Source organism: Emys orbicularis, chromosome 17 (assembly GCF_028017835.1).
Source record: "Emys orbicularis isolate rEmyOrb1 chromosome 17, rEmyOrb1.hap1, whole genome shotgun sequence".
NCBI classification, from domain to species: domain Eukaryota; kingdom Metazoa; phylum Chordata; order Testudines; family Emydidae; genus Emys; species Emys orbicularis.
This window is the reverse complement of record NC_088699.1, coordinates 3,367,499-3,391,260: the sequence shown is the minus strand read 5'-3', so window position 1 is coordinate 3,391,260 and position 23,762 is coordinate 3,367,499. Positions and strand designations below refer to the sequence as shown.

The window sequence follows — 23,762 nt, the reverse complement described above, 5'->3', positions numbered from 1 at the left end:
TCTCCTGCTGTGGAATGCTGGGCGTCATGCTTCTTGGCTCTGAGAACAGATTGTCATCTAGCGGTTACAGACACCATAGCCAATGTAACAATGCCCCTGTTTGGGTCACCTATTGCCAGTGAACCTGGCACCAATGGATGAGAAAGCATGATTCTCTATCACTTGAGCTAAAGAACCATATCTCCTAGCATGGAAGCAGTACTAGAGCATAAACCTTTGAATGTGACAGAGCCGCTAGAGGGTGACAGAGTCACACTCAATTAGCACAGATTACAGAAAAATCTAATATACCATGTTCCTTTGGAAAGACTGCAAGGCAGAGTGGATGAGCCTTAGCCCTGTTATATCAGAGAAAGTTTACAGCCAAGGGATGTTCTGTTAAGAGGGGAAGGGAACATTTTCCTTCCCTCTGTCCCATTGAATAAGTCACTCTATGTCTAGACAGAAGTCAATGTATCCCTGAAGTAAACAAACTGTATTGACAATCACCACCAGAACGGAGGGACTTTTTGCAAAATCCTAAGAGAAATACTAAATTAAAGGTATCTATGGAACTTTCTACTAGTCACTGGTCGGACAGAGCTTGCAGTCTGATGTATGCTTCAAACAATACTCCACAAAACTATGTTTCAAAAAGTATCTATGGTAAATGAAAAATACAGTCACTAGTAAGCCATTGCTTCCTATTTTGAGAAAATGACAAAGTCTGAAAGTGGAGAAGAAAATCCGAGATCACTAAATACATGTTTAAATACAGAGACATTTATGTCTAAATCTGCCCAAAGCAAGTGAACACTGCCCCCCAAAGAACTGCCGTGCCAGGCATCACATCCCACACATCTCTGGGCAGAAATATGCTGCTTGAGAAAACCTTGTGTCACGTAAGAGCTTTTAACAATTTTTGTACAAATGGATGGGGAGTTTCTGAAATGCTCAGACCGCCTTGGGGAAGCTATACCTCCATTAGTCACAGGTCCAGCACAAGCACCAGCACAGCAGAGACCATGGCCCCCCTCCCCTACCCATTCCTGTGGAGGGACCATACAGGGGAGTTCACTCTCTGGGCTTATTGACTCCTTAACGTCTCTGCTGAGACTGCCAACCAGGGGGACAGTTAGTGCTAGCTGTGTTGGGTAATGTGGCCATCTGCCCACTGGTAATAGGCCTGAGGTCATCAACAAAGGCCCCCCACAATCACAAAAGGCACTTTCCAATGTTTCTATGTTGGCTGCTTAGTAACAAACCTTTTCAAAAACGATTAATAATGATTTTGCAGCCTTCTGAGTTACATCTAAACAATGAACTACAACAGATGCAACTCTTGAAGACAGACAAGCATTAGTAGCCAGAAAAGCTAATTACATCAGTCACCCAAGGAATCAGCATTCAAACAGCCTCTTCTACACAAGTCCATGTGTTTTAATTGGGCAGCAATGGACAATGCTCTAATTAAAGAGCTGGATGATTTTCTAACTAGTAAATTCCCTGAAGATGCAGCGGGTGTTACCACCAATTAACATCATACCCAAATGTTTGCAATTACTGGAGAAGGAAAAGGGCAAAACAGAAAATCCATTCTGACTTTAAGCAGAGCCTGAATTGTGGTACAATACCTGAAATGAAGCAATGCAAATTAAATTACATATTCTGGTAGCTGCTGCTTGTGGCTACCAAACAAACCAGATTTACATAAGATAACAGAGAAGCTCCTTGGCACTCGATGGGATGGGGAGCCAGCCCCCTCTTTAGAACTAATGAACTGTGCAATGAGGAGCTCAGGAACCCACACTCCCAGAGGCAAAGTTCATCTGTTAATGCAACAAACACTCTAAGTAAAAGCAAAGAGCTCAGAACCCAACCATTCAGTCAACAGACTGTAGGCAATATCGCATCACACGTAGATCTCCCCACAGGTGCTGAAACACAATCCAGAGAGCAGGTGGGGGACTCAACTGATAAAACATTAGGTCACTTTGCAGAAGATCAGACTTCAAAAATCTCAGGCCTTTTAGCCCTCTAGCTAGCAGGTAGCAGTGAGGAGATGATAAGAAATGTGGAGTTGATGCTTAGTTTTCACAGGGTGGGGAGAGTGTCAGCATATAAATGCTCCTTAGCAAAAGTTGTTTTGAGCAAGGCAATGAAATGGGGGGTTAATCAGGAAAGCCAGTTTTTGAAGGTGTCTTCAAACATTGAGGGTGTTGAATCAAGCAAGTGGGGCTCATGTAAACAAATATCCATCTTTCTACATATCACAGTGCTGACCACTCTAATGGTTTCTGTTAGCTTGATGCACCTCACAGTACATTACTGTGTTTCAACCCATTCCCCCATTACACTAATAGTACTGAGCTAACTGTATTTCAGCTTGCTAGCCAGCCCTTAATGGACACACTTCACATCTTGTTGCACCTCTTAGTAGCAGTGTTGATCACTTATCCCATTACATGCATTATCTGAAATAAAATCTTCCCTTCAAAAAAATTTTATGAGAGAGAATCTCAAACTTAGGACGTATTTCAAGAATTCTTAATTATTATTTTGCAAAATCCCAGTGCTAGATGGCAGATTGGAAAGGGCATGTAAGAGAAAAGTAATTTATAATGCTGGAATATGATGCTTCAGAAATCTGACATTGAAATTTCCAGTCCAATGCAAAATGGTAGGATTTCAACCACACAAATAAAAATAAATAAAAAAATGACCAGCCACACAATAGTAATATTCACGCAGGTGTTTGCTTGTAAAAACCTCCTCTCTGATATGAACTGCAACGCTAAGGTAGTGAATGTGGTTAAGGATTACAGAAGCCATGTAGCACTAGTTCCTTCATGGGCGGGAGGTGCTTCAAACTCTCCGAATAGTTCTCAATTCTTTAGCCTGCCTGAACACTACTACACTAAATTTTAATAATTACTGTCTATACAAAATCTTTGCATACAAGTCTAAATTGCTAAATTAAAATGGGCAAAACATTTCAAATGACAGCACTGCATTGCTCTAGAATGGGTGGATGGAATCAAACAGACCTAATTTTATTTGCAATACACTTGTATGACTTAGATTCAGTATGGGTGTTGTATACATAAAACAACTGATTACTTTGAACAGCATCCAGAGCGAATACTGATTCTATAAAAGATAATACAGAAATTAGTAAATCCATTCCTACCTTATTGTTTCTTCTATCAGCCGATCCGAGCTGGAAGCAAAACAAAAACAAAAAAAACAATGGTCAAAAAAACTAACAAGCACTAAATATTTTAGATCACTACAAGCAATGTTTTGCAGAATACAGCCCTTTAACAGTTAGCCCTGGTGGTGATTTATTTGGGGGGGCACCCAAATGAAGACTTGGCCCGTATAATGAAAGTCTTAGCAGAAAATACAGTAGAAAGCCTTCGCAGAAACATATTAAATATATTTGTTTGGCGAGAGCACAACCTCATCCTCTCCGCTATCTCAAATCTTGGGCAAGGCCCAAATGGACCTAATATAACAACAGTTGTCAACATGGTCAAAACATAAAAGCTGAAACTAAATTCCCTTTGACTAAATCTACACAAACTGGTTTGGAACTATTCGCTGAACAGCGTGTGCACTTCATGATGGAAAAACGGGCCACGCTATTTCTGAGACTGGCACTCGGAACCAAAAAGGGCTAGAATATTTATATCCTCAAACTATGGAACGTAGAACTTGAGAGCCACGCACGTGCCACCTAGCTGACCACTGCTATTCAGCAAGTTCCATTGCTACATCCCTAGGAATATGAAGCCCACAGCAGCGCTCTGTGGAGACAATGTTCACGGAGAAGAACAAACAAAACGCCTAGAATATTCAAACGATTTTGTTTTTTTCTATTACTCAGGTTATTGTAAATACCCAGTTTCATTTCAAAGCCATATTTTATAACAAATTACAAAACACTGAAAATAGAAGTGTCTCGTAATAAAGCAGGTAAAACTTTAACGTAGCAGTGCAATGTATCACCACAATATTTCAGTATCTGTCATCAGGTGATGCTCCCATATTTCTAAATTTAAGAAAATCTAGTCTAATATATACATTTTTTAAAATGCACAATTAAATCAACAAACACTCAGAATCAGATTAGGAGTGTAAAAAACAGAAAAAAAAAAAATCTCCCTGACCAGCATGAATTAGCACAAACAAACAAAAAATTCCACCCCTCTCCTCAAATCAACACAGCACATTCAGATATGTGCTGTAGGACTTAAGTGCATTTCTTCTTTCTCTGTGCTCCATACATCACTGTTTAACAATTTACTTGCCTTCATCTTATGCAATGTTTATTCCACAGAACTACATGAACCCTAGAAGAGATGCCGAGAAAGGGAAGTGTTTGCTACTTTAACCTGGCATAGAAATCAATCTAAAGTTTTTATTAAAAACAACATACAGTTCTCCACAGTAAAGTCAAATTTATTGCTGCCACGGTAAAAGGGTTATAAGAAGTAAAAGAGGTACGGTTATCCTCACCTTACATTCTTTTTGCTCCCACTCACTTCCAGGTCTCAGTTTTTCCTTCAATTAGTTCAAGAAAATAAGTTTCCATGAGCCATCTGAAAGCAGAGCTGAGTTCTGCCTCCTCTTTGCAACAATCTGCCCAATTTGAAACTTTACCAGAAACCCCCACACGTACGCCCCATCACACTAGTGTGATCACACCAAAGTAGCAACTTGTGCAGTATTTTTATATATTCACTCTCCCAGGAGCAGATGCTAACACAAGATGTCCCGATTTGTCTGTGTTAAGGAGAGTGAAAACAAACAAGTTGCTATTTTCAGTGTAGTCCATGGCTTGGGTTAATATTATGAAAACATGGAGAGTGACTACAGCCAGCCAAAAATATTCAGCCTGAAAAGAAACAGAGAGGACTCAACTGAGGCACTCAAGATTGTAAAAGGTGTAGTAAAAGTAGATTGGTCCCCTAAGCCCCTAAAACAGTCACTCAAATCAGTGGCAAGTAAATTAGAACAATCTAAAAAACCTGCTTCTTCGCACGATCAGTAGTCAGTCTGGGGAATTTACTATCCAATGAGTGCAGAGAGCCAAATACTGTAGTTATGGAGACTATGTAAAGATAGCCAAATGTCAAGTTTCAGGGCATTCACTGATCGCTAGAGGAGATAGGAAGGAAAGAAACATTTCTCAATGGTACATAACCAATTTGAGAGTGTTCCTTTAGAACACTATCTCCTCTAACTCCAACAGGTAGATTGTGTGGGTGACCCAAAATGATGCTGATCTACAGGAAATAAGAGACTAAATAACAGATGGAAAGCACAACTGTGTACATTTCTGAGTTTTTGTATATTAACAATGAAAAAGACATTGCAGAGTTTGTGAAGTGCAGAGTACGAACTGGTAATTGGACACAGTGTGCATTTATGAATATTCTTTGGAGCCAAACAGTTCCATCAGTGGTGTGACATGATCATTTGTTTGGGTGTCTGGTTAGGGGAAGAATTATGGGCAGTGTTATGGGCACCCAAAAGGCATCTCAAAGTCTGCTACTGTCTACAATGCTGTTATACCTAATGGAAATGCCAATTTTAGTCTGCAGGTATTTTTGTCTCAAGAATGACTACTGCTCCATACATGAAAAATCTTGGAATGGCAACCTCCCCTCCCCTGCCTCCAAAACAAAAAACAACAAAAAACAAAAAACAAAAAAAACAACCCAAAAGTTTTTGCAAGTGTAAAATGTATTCTTGCAGACCTCCTCTTCTGTTCACCATGCCACAAATGACTAGGGTCTGATAATTCAAATAACTTAAAAGCCAGCCATGAAGTGCTCTTTGGTGGTGTATTCAGTGAAAGTGAGACTCCCACAAAGTCTGGGATGGGCCATGAGCAGCCACATGGTGCCTTTGAACCAAAGGAAAGTTACAGCCCTATTTAAATCTATTATAATTTACAGGGGCAAGATGTCACTGTCAGCCTCAGACTGAAGCCTAGCAATACACGTCAGAAATACCGTACAGAACTCATCAGCTCTTTGTAAACCTAAATGGTGAGTGTAGAACACTTTCATTTCAGTGGAGAGGAAAAAACAGAATAGCTGAAATTGTTCATATAGAGACCTAAGTGACTGACATTCTCCCATAGTCTTCCTAAAAGCAAAGGTTTTCAGGGCATGAAGTGATGGCTTGTCATTTCACAGTGGAGCCACTAACTGTTCTCTCTACCTTAAAAAGCAAGCGCTATTTAGTCAGCTTTATTATTTAATCAGAAGATTAAATACCAAAGCACCATATTTAAAAGCTTCAGTCCCACAAGCTGTGCAGCAGATTAACAACTAGTTTCATCATATAGAGCTGATATACTCATCAGCCGCAATATTTGGTTTTAATAAAATATGGTTAAACCTACAGCCAGATTCTAAATGCTGACAGATCATATCCCAGTTCAGTTCAATGCATAGGAGTTTTGACAGACTGCTTAGTGTGAAAAAAGGTATTTCTATAGCAGTAACAGTTTACCATAAAAATATGTAACTATTCAAAATGAAGTTGTGTGTCTTTATTTCTATTCCCATTACATCTGATTACCAAAATGTGTATAAACAGAATCTCTTTTCTAATTAAGTCTTCTTCCAGCTGGATGAATCTCATGCTGTCATAAACAGAGTGCATCTGCTCTGAAGCCACTTTGGTCACAAACACGAGTCAAGCAATAGGCAATGCGTTATCTTATTTCTACTGCACCTTATAGCCCAAAGCACGCCATAAACTATCCACACACACAAAATCACTTCAACTCCAAAATAAAGCTACCTCTGTGGTGAAGACTGGCAGAGGTGGATAATCTGTGCTAACACAGCCATACATCTTTCATCACCTACACCATTCAGGTGGATTAGAAGAAAACTCCACCACAAAAAATGTTACAGCCATCTGAACCGAAATAACAAAAATGCAGCAATTCTTGATTTTTAGAAATGGCAATCATTTTCATTTGTTCCAAAGGTACCAGCTGCATGTGAAAGTCTCTTCAGAATGAATGAAGCACAGGCAAGTAAGGCTGACTTGTGTAGGACAGAACAGACGTGTCTTAGTGTTCTTATATTAGATGGTCGACCCTTCTATTCTTGTCACGTAAATTTCCTTGAAGCTGGGAATTCATGCAAATCTACTGCACACAACTACTTCAATATATCCTTCTTCTCAATGTTCCAAGGTCACTCCTTCCTTCAGCTTCACAGTGAGAGGCAATCAAACAGATTGACAGTATTTTCTAAAGCATACTCCAGTCACCAACCTGCAGCATGTGTACAAACCTCAGCAGAAAGTGAACTAGGATGTGTAATTATGCAGTTTACAGTCACGGTTACTCAGCTGCTTTGTGACTTAGACATTTTTTCTGAGATTTTGTCCATGACTCTTTAAAGAGATAGCAGTAGTTTAGAGACAAGATCAATGTATTAGAAATCTTAAAGTTTAAAAGAAGTATTAAACTTTTCGAGAGTCAAACTTGAGCATATGTCGAATCATAGGAAGTCAGTCCTACTGACAAACCATGATCTGTATTCACATGGTCTCTCTCATCAAAGGCTTTTAAAATGCATTGAACTCCACAACCACCCATCCAAGAGATAGGTAAGCTTTATTCCATCCATTTTACACCTGGATATATCAAGAAACAGGGCGGTTATGTGATTCACCCAAAGTCATACAGTACATACATGGCAGTCAGGAAAAGTCCTGAAGCTGTAACTACTAGACTACACTTCTACATTTAACACAAGTTACTTTCACAAGCTGGTATTACTGTGTGCATACATTTCCTGGAATTCCACCCAAGAGGAGAGGATGGCTAATGCTTCAACCCACAGCACTGTCTTGACTCTCTTCCTGAACATTTGCTGCACCTCAGTAGAATATTTTGTGTTAATCTCTACCGCAAGGATGTTAAAACAAGGAAGCTTGATTTACAGTGTTTTTAAATGACAAGTTTACTATTTTTATATAAGTACCTACACTTTATCCTGCTCAGAAAATAAATGTGAAAACAGAGAATTTAGTATGGTGACCGAACACCTGCACTTGTAGCATGGAGAGAATCTAAGGTATCTGCTGACTTGTGCAAAAATTCTTCAGAGTTTGATTTCAGGTGACTTCAGTAATTCAAAGTACACAAATAAAGCATGGCAGAACAAAATTTTGCAATTTTCCTGATTTGTCTCAAAAGCGTGAGTTATTTCAATTGAAATGTTTAATTGAAATATTTTAAACATTCACAGATATCTAAGGAAGTTAAATCTCTACAGGTAGCTTGTCTAGTTCTATTCAGACATTGTTTGCTTGTGAGGAAATCAGAATCCCATGTGCTAAGGAGGTTTTTTTGTACAAATGTTAAAGGAACAGAAAATGTCTGATCAATACTTTAGGAAGCATGCACTGTGCTTTACTATTAACAATTTAATTTTGTTCAAATTTGATCTAAAGATGGAAGGACATTTAAACTTATGCGGCAGGAGAAAAACAAACCAGACACACTATACATACCTTAATAAGTGGTATAGAATATGAAAAGTATGCAAAGTCAAGAAAAAGAAAATAAGTTCATATTCATTGTTTTAACTAAGCAATTAGTAGCTAACTGAGGCACGAGGTAGTTCATTTCCCTGCTTAACTGACAAGCTCAAAGCATAGACAAATGTGCTCCTTATAAAATATCATGACTTTGCTGTTCTGTTTTCCAAACGAAAACTGCAAATCTGGTGGACATTACTCTGTGAACATCTAAGCAAGCAATGATTGTTCAGGGCAATATTACTCTGATTTGCCATCTGTTTCAATATGCCAGGAATTTTCACCTGTCCACACAGATGGAGCTTTGACGTCGGCATTTAAAAATACCTATGAAAGGAATGATGAAAAGATGCTGAAACAATCAAATACTATAGCACATGGCATGAATCCAACTGTAGCAATAATGCATATGAAATAATCAGGCCTTTGTGCAAGTACTGTAACAATAGGAAAGTTCTTCCAATTTGTCATCCACATAAAGACAGTTATAGATCAAGTGAAACAAGAGAGGGCTTGGGGGATGGGGGGCGGGGGGGGGGGGGGAGAACCCTGCTCACAATACAAAAATTTTAACCACCAAATATCTTGCCTCCCAAGTCAGGTTTGCCAGCTAAATAGCAGTGAATTCAATCACCGATGCAGACTGTCACTTCATGACTAAAAAAGGGAGAAATCTTTGTCCTATTCAAGCCAATGAGAATTTTGCCACTGACATCCCTGGGGCCAGGATTTACCCAGTGGGTTTACTTGACAGGGAACAAAGTTATGTCAGTGTCAGCAAGACCGTTAATTTGTACATACCTCAAAGTCCTTTTATGAAAGAAGGCTAAGGAGGGTACTTTAACCTCTGAGATACAATCAGATGCTTCAAGCATAAACGTCAGGACCCTATTTCATAACAGTAAGAATCATTTTGATATAAATGAGAAAACACACAGTAGACTGGCTAACAGCATTTGCTGGCTCTTTTTCCTCTCTTTCCGTAGCTGGAGCTCATTTCATTTGTAAAGCTAATAGCTTTCCTTTGTTTCTCCCTGTAACGGGCTCACTACACACTGCAGGTCTGGGAATGCAGCGCGCACTGCAACAGGTGCCCCTTGCTACTCATTGGTTGCTTTGCAATAGTCTTTCTTCCAGTAATTTGGCTCTCCAGCCAGGTCACTGTTTGTTCCACCTCTTCTGAAGTTACACAGTTCAACAGGATCACTGTCCAAATGCATTTCCAGACTGGTCAGCCTCACTTTGGCCTGTGTGCCACTATCTCAGTGACTGGCAGGGGAACCCAGGCCTCCCACTACACCGGGTTCCAGCTTAGAGACCCTCTACCAGCAATCTAGGTCCTTAGTCCCCCTCCCCTGTTGCTGTTTCCCTGGGTTCCTTCCTACCAAGCCTCCCGATCCTCTCTTTCCTGCTTCTGGGTTTACCACTGGAGCTTACTCTACTTCCATGGCTACTTCACCCCTCCTAGCTTTGTGTCAGACTCCTTACTCCAGGACAAGATCCCACTGCATACTCTCCCCTTGGGGCTTTCTCCTGGCTCCTGATGACCTCCCTCCTTCCAGGAAGTGACTGCAGATTCCAGCCCCCTTCTGCTTTCAGCCTCTTGACTTTATAGTGCTGGCCTAGCACTTCCCTAGCTGGGCTTCACTCTCAATTAATCCTGGCCCTCCCTTTCAGGTGATGCCAGGTGACCTAACCGGCCTCTCATGCCCTTGTTAACATTATTGGCTGGGGTGGGGTGCACACCCTATCTTTCAGTTGGGGGAGTGTGATTAATTGACAACCTGGATTCCACCAAACTGCTTGCATTAGGTCATTTCTATATTCAGAGCCCTGGGTCACCAGGCTAGGAAACTAGAAGCTTCAAGGAATGTAATATTACAAAATGCATTTAATATTACAAACATACCGACCAGGAGAAGATATACTTGACTTGTACGGCCAGCCATTCAATCGTTTTGAAAAAAACAAGTGGAGGCTCTAAAGTAAAAAGCTCTGGTTGATCAAAAGCAAAGATCAAACATCTCTCTTGTTTTGGGCAAAAAGAAAAAAAACCTTAGATCATTCAACTTTTTAAGATTAAGTAGGGAATGAAAACTAGAATACATTTTATTCTGTGGTAGTGAACAAAATGTTTTGTCCACCAAAAAGGAAACTAAAAATGAAATTAAAATGTCCACCTTTGTAATGCTACTGTCCATAAAAGGGAACACCATAAAAAGAGCCTTGTGCAAACAACAGGAAAGTCCTTGCTGAGCCTCTAGCAAAGTACTGGTGGAAGCAGCAGCTTGAGGTATGTGAAAAGCATATGACAAACAGGGAGGAGTAGGGGGATAGATTTGACTACAAAGTATAAATCTCAGGTCTCCATCAATATACATGACAAAATCTGAAAAGAGATAATCAGTCAAAAAGGTAATGACTTGAGATGAAATGAGTGTTTTCAGGGACAAATGGCTCCTTATACGGAAACGATTTTGAGAGCAGATGGATAGGAGGCACAAATCTCTGAGCAAACTGCAAGCTTGCAGGTTTTGCTTCATGTGTTAATTAAAACAAATTCTTGAAGATAAAAAAAACTCAGAGTAAGAGTTTTCAGACTTTACTTTCTCAGAGGCATAATGAAAAGGTGTAGCATGTCTGCAATCCTCAAGCATAACGACCTGTACAAATATCTTGCAGGCACATGGGACATTAAAATTAAGATATTACACAGATATGCAGAAATCTTGATTGAACACCCCATTTATAGATGCTAAACATCCAAGTGGGCTTGTTCTGCAGATCACTGTAGTGTGGAATTTAACATTTGATAGCCAGAGAGTTTCATGAAGATTGAGAGCAGACACTAAATTGGTAGGGAGACGACAGAGCAATACTGGCACTAAAGAACTTATCTTCTAATGCAACTCCCATCAGCATAAGCAATCTGTTAAATCTGGAGTGAAAGGCATCGAAGTATAATCACTCACGCTGGCCAGTCAGCATACAATGTCACTGGGAGTTTAATTTCTTTCCAGATAGTCACATGCAGTTTATGCATCACAGAAATATGCAAGTGAGAACACAGGGCAAGCAGTCACTGAGTGATATGCCCGGAAATGCTTATAACAACAGCAAGGGGGGGAAGCCTCAAATTTAAAATTCCAACAACATTTCCTAGACAACTTGCCACAAATGCTTTGGCAGAATTATTTATTAAAACACTGGAGACTGAACAGGAGCCACACTATGTGGCACATTCACAGACAGCAGATGTTGGCATCATCTATGAAATGTTTTCTGATTAGACTAGTGTGTGAGGAAAAATCAGCATTATTCAGCTGCTCAGGATACATATTTGCTTACTATTTATGATCTCTCCCATTCAGCCTCAATTCTCTCTCATACCCACCAAAATTGCCATCTAAATCTTTCCTTCCTCTCTCCAAGGGGCTCCTCAGGAAGGACTACCCTGAAGTTATAAATGAGAACTTGTAAAGTGCTCAGATACTACAGTAACAAGCCCAGCATCAATACCTATAGACAGAATACCCCACCCGTTAGTGCTGTATTCTGGGCCTAAAGCACAAAGAGAAACCTACTGATTTAACAAAGGCTACTTACTTTTTGTCCTTTAAAAAAGGGATCCTATAAGGCAGGGGTAGTCAATAGGTAGACCACGGGCCAAATCCGGACCGCCAGATGCTTTTGAACAGACCCTGAAATCTTTTTATTTACTTATCGTCATTAATGTATTTTATTATTATTTTCTCTGGAGTCTGGTCCTTGACCAAGAAAATTGGACCTTGACAGAAAATAATTGACTACCCCTGCTATAAGGCTACCGCCAAGCCACTTATTTCCTGTTAGTTTCCAGTAAACAATTTATCTGAGGAGGACGGTTAAAAGCCTAATATAAAAACAGAGACTATCCCAAATCATCTATACCTCAGAAGTTTAAGTGAAGCAGCTGGTTTCCTATCACTAGTAAGAGCCCAAAAGTGATTGGTTGGATGGCACCAAGATCCCCATAATGAAGTTTCGGAGGCTCTCTGCTCTTGGTAGTACAGGTTCCTGGAGAGACCAACCCTTCCATAATTGCTGTATATTACCCACCGGAAACATACTAAATGAACTAAAACAGGGACAGCCATTACTGTAAGTCATTATCACTAACCACAACTGTCAGAACAATTCCAGTAAATCACTAATGGACTATATCGGCTTTTCTTCAAGTTTTACATACTGTATGCAGCCCCAACATTACAAGTGCTGCTTTCATTACATGTTGTAACCCAGGGAAAAATTGAATATATTTTTGTCCAAGAAACAATCAATACTTAATCATTCATATGTAAACGTTTTAAGGAGCAGCTTCACAAAAGCTGAACACTAACCTGACAAAAGAGATTGGGTCTATCAAGATACAACACTACACACTAATTTGCCTACACCTCTGAACAAGGGGACTGCACAAGTGCATCATGGGGAAGAGCGTTGTCTATTAATTGTACTCTTGCAGACAACAGATCATCATGGCTTCTGTATCCCATTCCTAGTTCAACCACTTACTGTGTAAGCTTGCGTAAGACAGTTCACTCCTCTGTCAAGTGGGCATAATAATGCTTACCTATTTTATAGGTGGGAGAGACAAAGAGAAGGACTGCAAGATTAATATCTTCAAAAGGATTATTGTCCTGCAAACAACAGCCCTAAATGTTGCTCAGGGTATTAATGCAAGTCATTTCCAGCAAAACCAACAAAGAATGAAAGATGAACACTGCGGTTTTTCTTTTAATACTATTCTGTTCACAACTCTATTAAAAAAATCTCTGTAGAAAGCCTTAATGTGCTCTGCCTCCCCAATTCTGTGAATCTTCATCCGCTGTCCCTTTTTTTTTTTAAAAAGAGAGAGAGAGAGAGAGAGAGGGAGAGAGAGAGAGATGGATGCAGTAAAGCATGGGGCTTCCAGCTAGGGATTTGGCCAAATTACTGATATAGCAACTATCTGCCCATTCATTATGTTTCAAAAAATGATTCCTATAATTGCAGGGGTAAATACACAACACACTGAATGTCTGTCAGTTTTAAACTTTAAAGTGCACTCTACATTTAAATCATCTGTAGCCCAAATTTGAGATGCAATTCAGTAATGTATGATGATCTGCAATGGTGTTTTGCCAACTTGATTTCTTGTAAAATTTCCTGCACTCTCAGGCTTGTCTTTTTATCTGCTGATAGTACAAGCTGGCTTTCTTCCAAAGGTGAAATTATACTCAATAGAAACAAGTCTCTCAAGTGAAAGAAGAGCATTCTTCACCTTTAACCTGACAGCAAAGCTAAAGAGGCTGGGGATAGGGAGGGAGATGGAAACTAGTTCTTGTTAACAATGGGGATTTGAAGGAGATCACCTTTAGAAGGGGCGAGCCACTACACTATACCAAAATGCAGACCCCAGGGACATCAAGAGGTCTGTTTCAATGGCCAATGAAATTCAATGGCCAATGTTATGCTGGAGGATTGACTAGATCAATGGTTCTCTGCCAGGAGGCCATGCCCCCCTAGGGGGCCGTGAGCCAGTTTAATGGGTCCATGGGGCCCTGCGGCAGAAGCCCCGGTGCTCCCCGCGGGGCTGAAACCTGGAGTCTCGAGCCCTGGTGCCCCCGTGGGGCAGAAGCCCACCACCCCCAGCTGAAGCCCCATTCACCCAGTCCCGCAGGGCTAAAGCCCCAAACTCCAACCCTGCCCGAAGGCTGAAATCTGGAGCCCAGAGGCCCCCCCCCGGCCAGCTCTGTGGCTGAGGCCCCAAGCCCCCCTTTGCTGAAGCCCTGAGGCCCAGCCCTGCAGGGCTAAAGCCCACGACCCCTCATGTCTGCAGCCAGGAGCCCCAAGCTCCCCGCTCTGGCATCTGAAGCCAGGAGCCCCCCCACCCCACGCCATGGAGTTTTTAGATCGGGGGGGGAGGGGGCTCAGAAAGAAAAGATTGAGACTAGACTAGACTGGATTAGATGATCATCATCCCTTCTGGCCTTAAAGATCTAAAGACTCAACTAATAGTTTTGCTGGCAAAAAAGTGAAAGATGTCTACACTGAAACAGGATCCTTCGCCCTCTTAGATTCTGTTTTGAAGTCAGCTAATTTTCAGAAAGCAGATGGCTTCATGTAAGCAATAAAGTTAACACTGCCCTAAATTATGAATGTCAATTTTAGGAATATACTAATATTCCTAACCCAACATTTTGCATCTCCCATCAGAAGTGTTTACAGTGAAGCAGATCAATATATCAGGTTCACGACGACAGAACGAGACTGCTATGAGGAAGTCCCTAACATGAAGAATGAAATGACATCTCATCAAAATCTTGCCCTTGACTATAAAAATTATGCAGGTTTCTTCTCCACAAAGCTGAGTGCCCTGACACTGCCTCCCTAGCTTTCAGTCTCCCTGCCTTCCCCAACCTTCGCTGCCAGATACTCTGAACACCCAAGCTCTCCGCCTCACCAGCAGCCAGGCTGGAAGGCTCTTGTCAATTTCACTTCCTGAAGTGAAATTGACAAAAGTCTTCAAGGTGGGCAGTTGAGAAGCAGAAAAATCTCAGTTTTGTTCTCCTGAATTTTTCTATAAATCCCTTCCCATGAAAATTTTTGCAGTCCACTTTTCACCCTCATTCAGGATGAACATTTTTTTAAAAAATATGAAATTTCTCGCTAGAAAGGGTTTCCGTTTTCCAGTCAGCTCTGATTATTTACATCTCCAGAAAAACAGGGGATGGATTCAGAAACCATTATTTCAATATAGCTCCATAAGTGTACATAATGCCATCCCAAAGGCATGAATGAGGCTGGCATTTCCAAAGATGCCGTAAGGGACTTAGGTGCCCAAATTTGATTGCACTGCAGTGGGAGTTACACCTAGCTTCCTTGGACTCCTTTGCAAATCCCAGCAATAGATTGGAGGGAAAGGACAATGATCTCAGCAGCAGTCCTTTGGATGGGCTGGACAAGTTTGTTTCACCCTCCTCTAAGAGACTTTCCTCTAATAGAAAATCTGTTAAGTCCTTTGGGGCTAAACACACAACCACTGATGTATAATAGGCATCTACAAAAGTACGAGACATTTAAAGATCCAAGAACATTCTTTAAACAATGTACATTATTTATACTGGGAATTCCGGGTTACTCTACTAGAGTCTGTTCTAAACCCATTCCCACCACTTTCTCAATGAATAAATAATAAAATACTTGCAAAACCCAGTTTTCAAAGGCACCCCACCTCTGCAATAACTTATCAGCCAGAGTTGTGATGAGTTTTAAAACAGGGCAACCCCATGGTAATGAAAACTACAATAATGCAATATCCTGCTAATTTTCACAGACGCACCAAATAACCCCCACACCAGAAATGTAGTCTTAATTTCATGCTAGCTGAAGTTAAATAGATATGAATACATGGTAACAGCATTGTAAGCTCTTTACTTACTGTTTTGCACTAAAATGTTTTTCAGCCCACACAACAGTGCATAAGGGTCTTCTTTCCTGTCAATTAATAGTGTTCACATACATTATGCACACACACAGTATATCAACTATTACAACTGCTACTGTCTTGTTTGATGAGAGGTGAGACTGCTCCCTGAAATAGTAAATACCTACAAAATACAAAGTGATTATAGAAGACATCAATGTAAAGAGTTGCCTCTGTTATGAAGTTTATGAAGAAAATGAGACTGGGTAGTTGCAACACCACATATTTCAAGCATTGGACAAATCACTTCTCAGTACACAAAGCTGACAGTTAGATATTCATTTCATTAAAATGCTGTGCTGAGGTGGTAAGTAAATGCCTTGATGTTACTCAAAACGGGCTTTTAAATTGCTACAGACTGACTGACGGGTACTTCACAGTAAGACACCAACAAGACGTAAAACTACAAACAGGGGAGGCAAATTTTATAAAGCATCTATTCAGCATAAACTCTGAACACTGAACTCAGTGTGGGAGGCTCCTTTAAAAAATAAAATAGCTTTTTCAAAAATTGTAAACAAAAGTGATGCTGCAGAACAAAGCAGTCACTCACTCTGCTCAAGATGTGCTTCTGCTTTATTAGAGCTAACCCATGTCAAAGACTTTCAATAATTGTTAGGCTCCTAATTTCAATAAAAACCTTGGGGGACAAAGCTGTTCTAGTTAAGAATCGGAGTTCAAAAGAATGCTGGAAGCAAATCAAACATGCATCTTTTGCTTGTTTATTTCAGAAACAGGCAACCTGATGCACAAGCACATGTGGCTTTTTAACTTTCCTTGATGTATGGTTAAATTCCCCACACACACACACACACCCCGTAGTACTGTTTCTAGGTTAACGCAGAGAACTGGGAGTCAGAGCTGGACTTTATTCCCAGCTCTGCGCTCTTTGATCTTGGGCAACTCACTCCCCCTTTGTGCCAAATTTCCCTTTTCTGTATCATAACATTTACCTACTTCCAACAGGTGCGTTGGAGGGTTAGTTTTTTTAATATCTGCAGTTATTTCTAAATGTAATGTCTTTTTAAACATTTAAGCCTTTTGATTTAAAAAAAACAACATTTGGCTAGTTATTACTCTCTTTTATGCCTTAATCAATTTGGTTATTTCACATGAAAAACAACTAAGTTATTTATTTTTGAAAAGTTGTAACTTGGCATCCTTAAGACTACTTCTATATAAAAAGCCAAATTAGGGAAGGCCATTCTACCTAGATCTAAAGCAAAAATTATTCTGGGGTTCTTAACCTAGACTTTAATGATCATTTGTCCATGTCCTAAATTCATTAATTCAACATGATAGTCTCCATTCAGAAGCGTCTTTGGACTAGAATAAAGAGTACTGCATAAGTCAAGAATGAAGAGTAAGGGTAAGGCAGAGGATGTGCCCATGACTGGCCCAAAAAAAAGGGATAAACGCAAGTCAGGAATACGGTATATTGATACCACTGAAGTGGGAAGGACGAAACCCGAATTAGCAGTATTCTCCAGGTCTAGATGCATTCCGTGGAGAAGTTTGCACAATTACAGCCAATGTTGTTAGCTGCCAAACTTTGTCTGTGTATTTCATTTTAAATCATACCAAGGTATCAAATTAGCACAACAATCACAATATTTAAAACAGTTTGTAGCTGGAGCCGTGTGTTTGAAAAGCAAACCAGCCATTAGGAAAACATTCAAGAAAAAATTTGTTTAATAACTTTCTTTTCAGGATGCAACCAATGTAACTGATATGTATGAACTGTTGGTTGGGTAGTAGCTTATGTTTTCTTTAGGTGGTGGTTGTTGTTTTTAATAGCACATAGTATGCTCTGACAGATATGAATTTAAGGGAGGCCCACAGCCAGTTCTGACTTCTTATTTTTCACTGTACCCTGCTATTGCAGGAGATCCTCCTGGGGGGATAGGAAATGGATGAACAAAGCAGACAAAACAACTGAAACCTAGTACGCTCTAGTGATTCACTATATTTGAGCTAGCTAACATGTCTCCATGGGCCTAAGAAAGGGTCTGACTACAGTATTGGGTTAGCTGTTACAGCTCACTGAATGACTGCTTGGCAACTATTAATCTGCAGCCTATGTTAGGGATAACCTATGTCACTACACAGACAAGTTACACAAAATTCACCTAAATTATCTCAGAATGTCAAGTGCCAATACTAGATTTAACTTTATTAAAAAAAAAAAAAAAAAAAAAAAAAAGATAAATGAAGAAACTTCATAGTGAAGCTTGTAGCATAAATGCCAAGTCAAAGATTTCAGGGTTTTTAAAATGTGCCGGCTCTTATGTGACTGATTTTTTATTTGCAAGATTCCCAACTTATGAGACTTATTCAAGGGAAAATGGTAACTCCAATGCCAGGGGATCTGCTGGATCATACCATCACAGTGCAGGAGATTTCTCTTAATAGCTGGTGGACAATACAGACTGCACAGTCATGTTAGTAATAGCCAGCTCCTAAAAAGAAATACAAATTCAAAGCCCAGGCTGATGCACCCTCTTTAACTCTGCCTGTTCTCACAGGGTATTACAGCTCAGCTGGTACCTACCACCACACAGATCTAAGACCTGTAATATATCTAGACATGATAGCACAAAGCAGGATTGGATGTTGACCTTAACGCAGAATATCATTGCAGAAAATATTTGAGATTAACATGATTCACCATAATTACTCCTAATCATCAGTCTAGCAAACTAATACTAGTTAGTCAAAGCTGGCATTCTCTTTAATTCTATGTTGAAATACATGTTCGCCTTCCCTAATTTGACTTTTTATATGGAAGTAGTCTTAAGGATGCCAAGTTATGACTTTTCAAAGATAAATATCTAGGCTGTTTTTCATGTGAAATAACACAATTGATTAAGTCAGAAAAGAGAGTAATAACTAGCCAAATCTTGTTGTCTTTTTAAATCAAAAGTTTCAGATTATTATGGTTACGTCCCAGGTCTTCAAAATGGCACTTACACATTAACATTCTTACAGAGCCTCAACTCTGGTGGCAGGATCATGCACATGAGTGTATCCCCAATCCACACAGCTAACAAGACAGTTAGAAAGAAACCACACATTTGGTTTTAAAAAGCTAATGCTTTCAGATAACCATAGTGATTAATTACAATGATTAAAGAATACATGTTAACCTCTTAAATCTCATTGATTTAGCTCGATGCAAAGTCAATGTCAGGCACAAATAGCGTGTTCTATATAATAACCCTTTTTCTTTATAAAGGGTGCTTTTTTGGATCCTCATGTTTTTGAAGAAACTTCAATATTAAGTATGTAGGGATGAAAGGCAATCAGATGGTAATTTTATTCTAATAAACCTCAAACTCCATTTTTAAAGGGGAAAACGCTTTTAAATGCTGGAGTGATTGGCTGATGTTCATATGCTTTTATTTCAGTTATTTATAAATAATAAGAGAGCATCTCTCTCCACTGCCTGCAAGCTTTGAACTTTCCCAAAATCTCAAAGTATTTCAATGACTGGCTTATATAGTTATAGAATTACATTCATATGAGCTATGAAGCTTTTTTCTGAAAGATATGACTTATCATCTATTAAGTAATATTTGCAATGGCTTGGCAGCCTTGTGGATAACTATTATGAGATACACCTGCGAGTGCTGGAGAGGCAGACCCTTTGAGTATGTCTACACTGCAATCAGACACACACTGCTGGCCCACACCAGCTAAGACAGGCTCATGGGGCTTGGGCTAATGGCTGTTTAATTGTGGTGTAGACGTTTGGGCTCAGGCTACAGCCCGAGCTCTGGGACCCTCTCACATCGCAGAGTCTTAGAGCTCAGGCTCCAGCCCAAACCTGAATATCTACAACACAGTTCAACAGCCCCTTAGCCTGGAGCCCTGAAAGCCCAAGTCGGCTGGCATGGACCAGCTGCGGGTTTTTAATTGCAGTGTAGACATACCGTTTGAGGAGAAGTGGCTCGTGTCATTCTGACATAGCCCCTTCAGCTGATGGTGGAGCACCATTTATAGGCTCTTAAAAGAAGCCCATGGAGTCAATACACACAAACCCAGTTAAAGGAAGGACACAGTGACAGATGAGGGTAATCAGGAAAATTTGGAGGATGGTCTGGTTTGAAATTCCCTAGAAAAATAAAATCAGCAAGGATAAATATGTTTAGAAACTGGAAACACTTTGAATTATCATGTACCTTTAGATAAACTATGCCAATCTCGGTGCGCCAGACACCCACTCTCCCTTCATTTAAATCACTCCCCTGAAGGCCCCCAAACAAAAGACAAACTTATGTATGAGTTTGTCAACTTACTATTCCAAATCCCGTTCTGTGTCCAGTCTTATCTTTCAGACTAAGCTCATGGAGCAGGGGACCACTTATGTGTATTTTATACTGCACCAGGCACACCAGCAGCGCTTAATAAATAGTAAAGTGATGGTAATAAAGAATTATGTACGCATTCTTGCTAAGTTTTAAAAAGCATAAGCTTTAACAAGCGTCCTAGAACACCTCGCCGCTTCCTACCTCCTCCTTCACGCAAGCTGGCCCAAATTCATAAGATTTGCAACCTCAGAACTACAGTATCTTCATTTGTGCTATATGCCATCTGTGAACACTGGGAAAGTGAGAATCAATTTGGATTCCTGCCTAACACCTGAAATGAAGAGTCTAAAGAAATTCTGACTCAAGAGTCTAAATTCACTAAGCATAAATATGCTGTCTATAGCTTGAGGAGGAAAGTGTATAAATGCAGATGATTATATACACAAGGTCCTCTCCAAAATTGGTCTTTTTGGACGTTCAAAATTCTGCTTAGAGAGGCCATTTACGACACACAGAAGCCAAAGTAATCGCCTTAGCCTCTCTCATCAGTTAGTTGTAGCATGAATAATCCTTTATTAGCATCCTTTATCCGTGTCAGCCTATTTATGTGTGTCATTCAAATTGCACATGGGAAGAGGAAGACACAAACTGATGGTATTTAACTGCACTTGGGGAAAAAAAACTACCCAACAACGCTACACGGCCTCTTGTAGTTAATGCCCAGCACACAGACATTTTAACCTAGTTTTCTGAATCCCTTCTCACTGTCTGCCTTCCAGTTCAGTAGACAATGTAGTGTGGCCTTGTATTAGAAGCACACAGTACGTTTGTGGCTAATCAAAGTACGTCACATCAGAAACTTATACGGGAAAATATTCCAAATTAATTGCATTTACTATAGCTGGTTTCTTTCAGTCTTTGCGGATTTCTTCATAACTATCTATGAGGAAAGAAAATGACAATATAAGAAGCTGCTTTGGTTAAAAAAACTGTATCAAAGCTAGGACAACAGCATGACAAAGATAAATGGGCTTCATACTGTTACAGTAACTGAATGAGGTTATATTGCCTCCAAATTAAACCACAATTTAAAGAACTTTACTCAGCAGCAGCTTTAAAAAAAAAAAAAAAGTACACCACCCTACTTTAGCACGTCTCAAACTGTGGTTGAGAGAGCCTGCAATCACCTGGTGCTGGCTCATGGCTCCGCCTCCTTCCCATCTGCTTCTAGGGACAGCCTGAGGGGTCAGATTAGGAGTCTTGCTACCTAAGAGAAGGCAAAGGAACAGGGCCGCATGCTAAGGGCATATCTACACTCACCGATAGATTGGTGCTGCTGCAATCAATGCAGCGAGTGTCAATTTAGCGGGTCTCATGAAGACTCTAGCTCCACAGAGATTTTTGAGCACTTGGGAGAATGTGTCCCTCAGCTAAGTTACACAAACGCCTCTTTTAGTTCTAGTGTAGATTATTTTGTAAGCTAGATGATAACAGTGGCTGATTCAGAGACCTTGGAGAACTGAAATATCAAAATTAAATAATACATACGGCCTTATAAAACCCTTGAAAAGAAAAACCTATCAACGGTGTGCACTTTTATCTAAGCCAGTGCATAAAGGGAAGGACAGATATTCAAAAGAAAATAAAGCAGCGGAGCCAAAAGTCAATGATGCAGTGACCCCAAATGACAATACAGATACATCACAGCAAGAGCTGATGTATTACGTTTAAACACATCTATGGAGTGCTTCACTTAGTTCTTCACTGAGTGCAATGTGTGTAATAAAATCTCTCTCGATATGAATTTTTGGAAGTCGGAGAAAGGATAGATAAAATGGTTTACACCCAACCATCAATGTCAGCAAACAGCATTCATTTAATCCACATAAACTGCAGATATGTGATATGAAGAAAACATTCACACACACTCTATACTGCCAGTTTAAACGAACACATTAGCTCCTCCTCTGCTGATTTAGGATACAACTCCTGGTCAATTACTGTAGAACTTCCCAGTGCTACATTTTCCAAAAGTAAATGCTGAGCGGACAGGGCTCTTTCCTCTTAGGACAGCATTTCCAAGGAGGTTTCTAAATGGTTAAATATTGTCCATTCATCATTAAGGATGCTGCTTCTTTTTGACAGAAAACAGTACTACGAGAAAGATAATGATTTATTTGCTCACCTTGCCAAAAAATATACTAACAGGAAAAGCGGGACAAACTTGCCTGTTTAACTGTGAGAACCTGAGAGAAGCAAATTTTCACAAGTGAAGCGCACACATTTATCTATTAGTCTTGGAGCCTCTGCATAAGATGGGAACGCAAAAACAGAACAATATTTCACCTAATTTCTGGTCTTCCCCCCTTAACTACTGAGACCTTTACATGATTCTCTCTTACCTCAACCTATCCATAGCCCCAAACAACTCATTTACCTGTCCAGAGAGGTGGAAAACCGCCCTTGACCTACAAGTCTGATTTCCTTTTAAAGCTCAGAATTAAAGGAGCTACAGAAATAATGGAATTCCTTCAATTCACAATTGTGAAGGGATCAGTTGGAAGGTGCAGAACCAGACAAATTCCCCCAGTGTCTTTGGAAACCCTGTTGCTCTTGAGCCTGCCAGAACAGGAGTCGGAAGGCTAAACGGAGCTGAGGGTTGTATGCATCCAGCACTCTGTGCTGTTAAAGTCATCAATGAAGATTGAGCAGCAGCACTATGGGATGGTACTGCAAGAACCAACTGAACTATGCATGCCAGCACTCACTGCCAAACTAGCATTTGTACCAGCAGATACTGGTCAGCCCTACACAGGGCAAGTGCAATCCGCATGATGGCACAATCACTTATGCACCACTGGTAGCAATTTTGCATACTACAGGCATGCCGGGAGTCCGCACAATGGTTGGGATGTCAAAATTCTCTAGGAACTTAAGCCAGCTGTGGGTAGGGGGTTCTTTTCACCCAAACTATTGTATGTAAACATCTCTGAACTTTCCTCCCCTTTACAATTCATCTACATACGTATTACCAAGCAAATCAATTCTCCATTTTGCACTCACATCATCTTTCCAGAAGAGATAACAAATGTATTACACTACTAAATGTAGCAGATTAATATGCTGCATGAAGGCCTTTGAGTGCTCTGGATTTTGAGAAAAAAGAAAAGAAAAAAAAAAGCTGAATCCACAGAAGAGGCTTTAGAAATTCCAGTGAGTGAACATTCCTAGCAATTTCTTCAAGTGCCTGATTAGCGTTTTACTAAATCAAGCTTCAATAGTTTATGCCAACTTGGGAGTGGTTTTTTTCCACATTACTGAATGTTTTAAGCCGCTGCCTTTAACATTTACTTCCGTTCAGTCTCAAAGCAAAGGAAGCAGTTGGT

At 40.1% G+C, this 23,762-nt stretch overlaps 1 protein-coding gene across 2 annotated transcripts in view; it reads right to left on the bottom strand.

The window, feature by feature from the left end:
- The window catches only part of GOSR1 (golgi SNAP receptor complex member 1), a 61,197-nt gene that overhangs the window by 14,298 nt on the left and 23,137 nt on the right, over positions 1–23,762 (bottom strand). For both annotated transcript variants that reach the window (XM_065418216.1, XM_065418217.1), the window contains exon 7: positions 3,170–3,199. In XM_065418216.1, the coding sequence (XP_065274288.1) occupies positions 3,170–3,199 (30 nt within the window). The remainder of the gene's footprint in view (positions 1–3,169; positions 3,200–23,762) is intronic.